The 10,496-nt window shown below is 37.0% G+C and overlaps 1 protein-coding gene across 1 annotated transcript in view; it reads left to right on the top strand.

The window, feature by feature from the left end:
- Positions 1-8,512, top strand: part of LOC130084803 (solute carrier family 4 member 11-like) — a 33,080-nt gene extending 24,568 nt beyond the window's left edge. The window contains exons 16-17 of the mRNA XM_056250284.1: positions 6,041-6,210; positions 8,252-8,512. Of these exons, the coding sequence (XP_056106259.1) occupies positions 6,041-6,210; positions 8,252-8,318 (237 nt within the window). The 3' untranslated portion in view covers positions 8,319-8,512. The remainder of the gene's footprint in view (positions 1-6,040; positions 6,211-8,251) is intronic.
- Positions 8,513-10,496: the final 1,984 nt, after the last annotated feature.

The following is a 10,496-nucleotide window of genomic DNA, read 5'->3' on the forward strand; positions in this document are numbered from 1 at the left end:
GCCATGAACGCGCTCAGGACCGTTTGCCAAGGCTGTGGATTAGAGGTAATAATGTGGTAAATAATGTTCAGTTTCTTGCAGAGGCTGATCGTTGAGCTTCACAAAACATCACTGTGGGGGGCGCATGGAGTAGAAGTGTTCTGCTGAGCTCCTCTCAATATTTCTAATTATTCGGGGGGGATGGGGGGTGTTCTACCGGCATTACTTTATAATCGTCTTTGTTGAAGAGCTGTATAATGACTAAGGCAAAAGCTGAAAGGGGAAAGAAGTTGGATAAAGCATTGAAAGAATCCCCTGCTCAGTCACAGTCGGAGATGGCAGAACAGGCCGCGGCATCCTCGGGGTCGAGTGGCGAAGCTGGCAGTATTCTTCTGGCAATACAGAATATGAACAAAACGATGACGGATCGATTTGATCTTCTGGAAGCATCTTTTGCATCCACACTGTTTTTACTCAAAGTGAAGTTTCAGCTATAAACAGTATTAAATGCAGAGTAAAGTTTGTGTTTTAAGAAATATTATTGTTTTAGTGAACTCGAATAAAATAAGTTCAGAGTACTCATAACTATTGTTTTTTATAAACTTAAATGAATTGAGGCAATCGGTTTCCGAAATGAGTTAGCTTAACTTGTTGGGTTTTACAGTGCACTCAAGCATCTTTAGTGTGCCCCAGGGATAGAATTAAGGAGGTGGAGAATGCTATTGCCGATTATGACCGCCGCCTTTCCCTCGTCGAGCAGAAGTGCGCAAAAGTACATTCAGAGAACAAAGCCCGCCATGAGAAAGTGATCGATCTGGAGGCTCACGGCAAAACATTAAAATCGTCGGCTTACCTGAGAAGATAGAGAATGGGCACCCCACGGAATTTCTGACGAAGTTTATTCAAGACCTGCTGGGCGCTAGCAACTTCTCTAAGCTTTTGGAAGTGGATCGAGCTCATCGTCTGGGGAGGCAACTTTCTGGAGAAGACGCGTGGCCGCGTGTGATGATAGCCCGGATACATCACTTGCAAAAGAAGGAAAAAATACTTCAACTGGCTCGTCAACAGTTTCCTCTGCGCTACAAGGGCAGGCCAATACACATCTTTCCCGATCTTCCAGCTGAAATAATGAAGCAGCGGCAGGCATTCAATGATGTCAGAAAGCATCTCCGAGAAGCCGGTGTGAGAAGCGGCTTAATTTAACCGGCAAGACTGTGCGTCACTCATGGTATCACTGACAAGGTGTTTTCCTCGCCCGAGGAGACTGAGACCATAATCGAGACGCTGTCTTGAAAAGCATTTATACATGTATGCTTGCATAACATGCTCTGGTATGTGACTTTTATTCAACAGCTTCCGTTATTCAGACTGGGACAGTTATATGACCATTTACTTGTTCAAGTGATTGGAGAGAGAGCTAGTGCTTTTTAGCTGTAGTTTCGATGGTCCGGCAACCCCTCAGTGAATTTTTGTGATGCGTATTCTCACTTTGTTTGGGAAAGTGGGACGGGGGTAGGGGGGTAATGTTCTTTTTCCGCGAGTTGTGTTTTTTTTTTTTATGCCATTAATTGTTTTAAAAGGGCAGCAGGGTTGTACATTGTTTATTTTCAACTTCATTCAATTTTGTATGAATCCTAGTTTACCTTCAAAGGGCAGCGGCATCACTTTTACCAGCTGGAACGTGCGTGGCCTGGGTCATGTGATCAAGCAAGTTAAAGTAATTTCACATTTGAAATCTCTGTCCGCTGATGTGATGTACTTACAGGAGACACATATTAGACCCACGAGAGAGAAGATGCTTAAATTCAGCTCGGTTGGCCATATCTTACGTCCACATTCTCTGGCAAGGCTAGAGGAGTTGCAATTTTAATCCGTAAGACAGTTCCTTTTAGACATGTTTCCACTTTGAGTGATTCAAATGGTCGATATATATTTTGGTAACTGGTTACATTTATTCATTTCATGTTACACTTCTTAATGTATATGGACATAACTTTGATGACCCTACTTTCTTTACTAAAATATTTTATTGTCTGATTTTACTGATTTGCATGTTATTGTAGGTGGTGATTTTAACTGTGTGCTTGATAATGTTTCGGACAGGTCAGCCCAAATAAGCCAGTTCCTTCTGCCTCCATAGTTTTAAATAACCTTATGTCCTCTATGAATCTGGTTGATATATGGAGACTGATACACCCCACAGGTAGAGACTATTCTTTTTTTCACAAAGGCTTTTCACAAGTTTTTTTCTAGAATAGATTATTTTTTACTTGCCTCCAAAATTATATCAAACTTGATCTCCTCAGATCACAACATCTTAATTTCTGATCATTCTCCGACTTCAGTGGTTCTTGATCTGGGCCATAAGACTAAACCACATTGTTGGCGTTTTCATCATTCTTTTCTTTCTGATGTATCATTTTGCCAATTTATATCTGAAAAATTCTCAGATTTTCTATATATTAATGACAATTATAAAGTCACTGACTCCACTTTATGGGAATATTTTAAGGCTGTGATTAGGGGTCATATTATCTCTTTTGAGTCTTCGGCCAGACGAGCCAAACGTAGACGCCTTGCAGAAATAGAAGAGGAATTATCTCAATTGGAACCCGAATTTCCTCTATAGCCCCCTCTACCTTGCAGAATATTCTTGAATTAAAGTATGAATACAATACTATTTTATCAGGACAGGTATGGGATCAATTGTTGAGGATAAGACAAAAATATTTTGAGTTCGGGGATAAGCCACATAAACTGCTGGCGCGACAGCTGAGAGGTTTACAAGCAAATAAAGCCATACACAAAATTAAATCAAAAGCAAGGGACATGCTTGTGGATCCTAAAGGTATAAATGATCGCTTTAGAGAATATTATGAACAATTATATACATCAAGAGCAATAGGGGACATTTCTAATTGGCTTGGACATTTGAATCTTCCTAAATTGAGTGATGCTGCCTGTGAGGCTTTAAACTCTGAAATTACTATTCCAGAGATTGTTGATTCTATAAAATCTTTTCCTAATGGCAAGGTGGCGGGGCCAGACAGTTTCAGCATTAAATTATATAAAAAATATTCTGGAAAGCTGGCTCCCCTTTTACTGAGGATGTTCACTCATTCTCTTGAAACTCAAAGATTCCCTGACACATTATACAATGCTAATATCTCACTAATTTAAAAAGAGGGTAGGGATGAGACTGAGCCTTCATCTTATCGGCCTATTGCATTACTTAACTCTGATATTAAAATGTTTACAAAATTATTAGCTAATAGGTTAAATACATACATTTCATCCATTTTCCATATGGATCAAACTGGTTTTGTTCCTAATAGATTTTAATTGTTTAATGTTAGAAGATTAATGAACATAATGTACCATAAATATAAAAAAGGCTCTAAAGTGGCTGCTCTGTGCTCAGACGCAGAAAAGGCTTTTGATCAGGTGGAATGGCCTTATATGGTGAGAGTTATGGAAGAATGTGGGTTTGGTAGTCGTTTTGTGTCATGGATTACAATATTATATGCTCACCCAACCTCTTCTGTACTCACAAATCAAGAAATGTCAAAGTCCTTTTTATTACATCGAGACACACGTCAAGGATGTCCCCTCAGCCCTTACTGTCCCCCAACTGCGATCGAACCCCTTGCGATCAGTATTAGAAACCATCCATCTATTGAGCCTGTAAGACTGGGAAATGTAGATCATCACATCTCCTTATATGCAGATGATGTTGTTTTCATTCTGTCAAAACCTGAGAGGTCAGCCCTGTAATGCTTTCGTTATGATGAAGAAATATTCAAGGAGGCTCTGGGTGCACGCAGATTAACTTGTACCAGGAGGTTTTATTAGCTTTTATCAGACACGCAACATCAGTGTTAACTCTTCTGCAGCAAACTACACACTGAACTTTCTAGAGTTTATTTGCATAAACTTTACTGACAAGTGCTATAGCTAATAAGAACACACAATGCAATATCTCTGGCATGTGATTGGTTCTTAGCAGAACATAAGAAATATGTTCAAAACCTTCCTATTTTCTTGACAAAGTCTTAAAAAAACCCCAAAAAAAAACATTAGATTTAATAATCCTACCCTTTATCTGGTGTTTTAAAGCTCACAGAATATCAAAAATACATTTACAGAAACCAAAGGAGAAGGGTGGGCTAGGGCTACCTTGCTTCTTGCATTACTATTGGGCAGCGAATGCGAGGGCCCTTGTTTATTGGCAGGGGGATTATAAAACAGAAATTTCTATTGACGCTCCCCCCTGGGTTGCTATTGGGAAAAAATGGCGTTACAAATAGTTTGCTCCCAGCACTTCTCTTTACAACTCCTGTATTGCCAACATCTGTTAAGGTGGATAATTGTATTGTTTCAAACTGTTTGAAAATATGGTATCAAATTAAGAAGGAATGCATATTATCTGACACTGCTATTTTCGCCCCAGTATATCGAAATCGCATTTCCCCCTTCTCTTTTAGATGCAACATCCAACATGTGGAGGCTGAATGATATTGTTACCTTAGAGGATTTATATATTAACAAACAATTTGCTTCTTTTTCTCAATCAAAAGAGAAGTTTTCTCTACCCACAACACACTTTTTTTTCCGACATTTACAGATTAGAAATGATGTACGTCATGCAGTGCCTAATTTTGAATCTCTGCCAGAGGAAAGGAGGATATTGTTGGGCTCGCCTGATTCCAAACATTTGATTTCAGATTTTGTTATTCTGTTTTCTAAAGAAATGAGTTATTCTACACATTCTTTTAAAAATGCTTGGGAGGAGGAATTGTATACAGATTGGAGCTGAAGTGTGGGAGGAGAGCCTTAGCAGGGTTCGTTCTTGTTCTATTAACTCTAGGCATCAGTTAATTCAATTTGAGGTGATGCATAGATTGCACTATTCAAAATATAAATTACATAGAATTTTCCCCACCGTTTCTCCTACATGTGACCGGTGTAAATCTGCAGAGGGCTCTCTTACCCATCTCTTTTGGACATGCCCTAAACTTTACGAGTTTTGGTGTATCATTTAAGTGGTTCTCTGACATGTATGGTTTTGTGTTTAACCCTGATCCAGAGATCGCATTATTTGGATATTCTGTTTCTTTGTCAGACCATAATGTCTCTGTACAAAGCACTATTATTTATGGAATGATTATTGCAAAGAGCATCATTCTAAGACTCTGGAAATCAGATACCGTTCCTCAGTTCAAGACCAGGTTGACTTACCTTACTGGAATACTCCACATGGAGAGAGTGCGGTATGGAATTATGGGTAATTTTTTTTATATTATCGTTATTAATGGTGGATGATATTAATAATTATTTATATTGTTGTTTCTGTTGATATTTGTCATTATGTGGGTCTTGTGTCCTGTCATGTTTAGTGTCATTAGTGTCTTGTCATTAGTTATCCCAGGTGTTTCTTGTTATCCACGCCCCCTTGTTATCCTGTCTGCTCGTTTGTCTCTGATTATTTAAGCCCTGTGTTTCTGCCCTGTCTTTGTCAGTTATTGTATGCATTTACGTACGACGAGTGTCTTGCCTGTTCCGAGTATACCCAAGTCTGTATTAAATAAAGTCTACTGCTCCTTTTAGATCCGACTACCGCCTTTGCTTCCACGCAATTCGTGACAATATTATCATTCATTGAGCTTTATTGTAAAATGTCAAATTCTAATAAAATACTTATTGAGGTCTTGTTTTTTTGGGGGGTTTTTTTGTATGTGTCGTCAGGGGCCGCGGGTATTAATTTTGTTTTGCCTGTATGTGTTGTTTTTTTTACTCTCAAAATGATGGTAGCCATTGACTTGCATTAAATGATTCACCAAGGACCACGGTTTTAGCTAAAACATTTCTTTATGTTCTACTGAAGAAAAAAGACCTACATCTTGGATGGGCTGAGGGTGAGTAAATTAACAGCAAATTTTCTTTTTTGGGAGAACTATCCCTTTAAGAAAGTAAATAGGATTATATTTTAGGTTGACTAACATGAAATAATACAAATCTGTCACTGATCATTCTCATACTAATCTCAATCTCTGTTCCCAAGACGTCGTATCCACCCACTCACTACATCCGCAGAGTGCCGCAGAGGAAGGTGCATTATTTCACAGGCCTGCAGATTGTTCAGCTGATCATCCTGTGTGTGTTTGGGATGTACCCTCTTCCCTACATGAAGATGATCTTTCCTTTACTCATGATCATGCTCATCCCAATAAGGTATATCATAGCCTTTATATTAGGAGGTTGGGAACACTATACAATAACAGTACATGAATAAGCATGTACTAATATCTGAATTAATAGTTACTCCATCATGAACTCATGATTAGTGTAGATATGAACTAATGAACCAATAAAGAGCTATTCTTAACTACGACAGGAGTCATAAGGATTCATGCATCAATAACAGCAGCCTTAACTACATGTTAGTAGATGTTTGATGGTTAATGCATTAAATAATATTTGGGGGTAAACTAAACCAATCAGGGTCCGTAAGAAGGAATGAGAAATATTTTGACTGAAATAAATTTAAACAAATTATTATTGTCATAATGTAAACTATTGACATCAGCAGCTTCGTCATAAACATTACTGAATGGCACAGGATTAGTTTGTCATTATTTTCACTGATCCTCGATTTCACTGAGAAAATACTAAATCCACTAATTTGTGATATTTTCTTTCCCATCAAACTAAACCTACTTTGACTTACAACAGTTCCCAAGGAATCGGTTACCAAAAAAATAACCAAACAGGAAACATGAACTAAGGTCAGGGGACCGTTTGCTGGGACCAGTACAGTTCATTCTCCATCCAGACACAGGCTTTGATGATGATACTGTACCTCCGTTCTCACGGAGCCACACAACGTCACTTAACTGGGCTGAATACTCGTTGTACTAGTACATGTGTATTTGATAGTAAGTGTATCATAAGTCATGAGCTGAATTAGTGTATTAATTATGATGTGCCCCCTGAAGTAAAGTCATGACAAAATAATGCATTAACAATCCATTAGTTGATGTCAGTGTCTGGTTAATAATGAGTTAATTATGATGCACCCCCTCAAGTAAAGCATTGACACAATGATGCACTTACAAATCATGAACTAAAATATGAATAAACATATACAAGAGTGCCGTCCTTATTCCTAACTACTATAAAAATGTTTTGTAGTTTGTTTATTTTTATTTATTTAATTAAACATATGGACCTAAAAGAAAGCCCAAACATACCTGTAAAGACACACATAAGGCACGTTTACATGTACAATAGGGCACATCCATAAGCTAATGCTAATCGAAGCATATACATTTAAATGACAAAAAATACAGTTAATTACTGTACATAACCTCCTGAAAAATCACAATACATGCAAACATGTCTTTAATTATTAATTCGTTTTACCAAAGCAGGCAACACTTATTAGATTAAAATGCTAGCATTACCGTAGACACACAACTAACGTGACAAGAGCACCACTAATGCGTGTCCCACCAGAAACAAACCCTACATACTTAGTTTCGGGAAGAAAAGCTATGACTAAACATAAATGAACTATAAAAATCAGAAAATGGTTGAGATCAAATAAAATTTATTAATGGTATAGTCTATTTCCACATTTGATTAGACAGATCTGTGTAATTAATGGCTAAATAATCATTTGTCATTCCAATTATTTATCACAAAGCTGCAGATGGCAGATTATGATCTTACAGTTTAAACTATGACAGTATTAAATCACGTTTAATTCAAATTCAGAGTAATACTTATTTATTCTTACGGAGCCTGATTGATTTAGTTTACCCCTAAATGTTAATTAATGCATTAACTATCAAATATGTACTAACATGTAGTTAAGGCTGCCATTATTCATGCTTGAATCCTTATGACTCCTGTCGTAATTAAGAACAGCTCTTCATTGGTTCTCCAAGTTAATATCTTTACTAATCATGAGTTCATGTTGAAGCAACTATTAATTCAGGTATTAGCACATCATTATTCATATACTGTTATTGTAAAGTGTTACCTAGAGGTTTAAGTGATCATCACTATAATAATTCCAATGTTTTTGACATTATAAAAAAGAAGCATGCCTGCTGTTTATTGTATTTGTGTGTGTAACGTCTAGACAGACGATGCACACTTTGTGGTAATACATATTTTAAGGCAAAATGCATGTTGCCTGATTTCAACACAGACAAATGCTATTTGCCATAACATTCTATGAGGTGGTAACATGTTGTTTTCTTTGCAGGAACTACTTGTTGCCAAAGATCATTGAAGCAAAGTACTTGGATATCATTGATTCTCAATACATGTAGATGAAAAAAAATGAAAACATTAGCATTAACACTTTTAAAGTGCATTTCCTATACGGTATGTATTTTTGTTAGGAAAATGTGTTTTCTGGCTGTGATATGTGCCTTCAATATCTGTTATGATTTCAGTCTTTCTAAAGTAGTCCCTGCCCATTTTTATTTATCTAGTGCAATCATAAACTCTTATTTTTTCTTCCCATGATTCTCAAGTGTCTCTTTGTTCAGTCACAGCATGTATCTGGCACTGGGATTTGCAGTGAGCAATATTATTATTTTATTTTGCTATCTGAAACTGCACACCGAAATATTTGATCAAACAATACAGCAGAACAAACACATTTTAAAACACAATCTCAATACATTTCATTCCGAGCTTACAGCCCTCTAACGTGTTTAGGTTTTATAAAATGCTTAAACGTTCTGATGCTGGTATCCACTAGATGGATCTTTAAAATCACACCCTCACTACCACAACCTTTGACTCTTATTCATAATACAAAATGACTGCCCCCTTTGAATGAATGATGAAAATAGTGTGATACTTATTCTCTGTCAATGGAGAAATGTGTACCGCTCTCAAAACACATCTTTGCATCATTGTGGGGGAAAAGATGGGGAACAATTATGTTATTGTTTTGATGTAAAGTAGATATATTTTTAACAGATTTAATTACATAATTCATGCACCAGAGGGCTACATTTCATGCAATAAGGATAATCAGTCTGACATACTTTTTCAAAGGATTTTGTCATATTCAATAAACCCTACCATTTGTTAAAAAGAAATTAATACTTTTGTTCTGCAAGGATGCATTACATAGATCAATAGTGTCAGTAAAGACATTTATGTTTCAAAAGATTTCTATTTCAAATAAACACATTTCTTTTAACTTTCTATTCGTCGTGAAAATAATGTGTCACTGTTTTCACACAAATACTAAGTAAACAACTGTTTTCAACATTGATAATAATGAGAAATGTCTCTTGAACAGAACATCATCATATTAGAATGATTTCTGAAAGATCATGTGACACTGAAGACTGGAATTTTAGATAAAATATAGGCCTATGTTTAATAGAGTTTATATGCTAATATACCATTTTATATGATGTAACATGACCCTATATGACAAGAGAAAAACACACAGAAAAGCTTATATAAAAGGACTTGAGGACAAATTAGTGATATTAATGTTACCAGTTATAATGACTGTATACAAAATGAATAAACAAATAGCTTTGTAATTGATTTACATTAAACCTCCCCAAACTTTGACAGCATTTTAAAAGTGCATCAATGCTTTAAATCTTTTATTGTCCATTGTGTGTGTTTTTATAGGGCATATTTTTAAGAATGGCACATGGTCCACAATGATTGTGATTCATCTGAAAGTTGTGTATCCTAGCAACATGTGAATAAAAGCCCACCGGTAGTGAGCATGAGCTCAGAGGAGTCAAGAGGGCTCGTGTACTGCAGTCTGATGAGGAGCTGTTTACATGCAATCAAAGGCAGGTCTCTTAAGACACAAGCCTCTAGCAGCACTGCAGAGATGCAATCACCTGTGTGAGCCTGACTAAGGATTAAAGACATTTCCATGAGGTTTCTGTGTAATGGAGAAGTCAAGAGATTAATAACTAGCAGGTCTGTAGGTGAATTGTCTATTGTTCTGGAAAAATGTGTCTTCATTTACTCAACTTCACCAAATGCTTTATTTTCTTTCTTCTGTCAAACATGAGAATGGATGTTTTGCTGAACTGCTCTTTCCCATAATTTACCATATAACAATACCCTGCTGAAAAAGCAACATCCAACATGTGGGATGATGATTGCTGGTTTGCTGGTCACCAGCATGGGAAGCGGGAGTGCTGGTGGACCAGATACAAAAGCATGAGAAAAGCCAACGCTATCTCACGACCAATTCGTATACGAATTTGAACGAGTGATTAAAAGGTGGCTAATTCGTACGATTTGTCTAAACCCACGTGATGGGTAGGTTTAGGGGTCAGGGGTAGTTAATTCGTACGAATTCATACGAATTTGGTAACTCGTAAAATATGTACGAATTAGCAAAAATCATACGAATTTGTACGAGTGAGGTCGTATGAATTCGTACGGATTGCCGTGAGATCAGGTTGGAAAAGCATGACTATGCTGCATGGTCCACCAGCTAGACCAGCTCT

The sequence above is a fragment of the Rhinichthys klamathensis genome, unplaced genomic scaffold, assembly GCF_029890125.1.
Source record: "Rhinichthys klamathensis goyatoka isolate OS25496 unplaced genomic scaffold, OSU_Roscu_1.1 h1tg000068l_1, whole genome shotgun sequence".
NCBI lineage: Eukaryota > Metazoa > Chordata > Actinopteri > Cypriniformes > Leuciscidae > Rhinichthys > Rhinichthys klamathensis.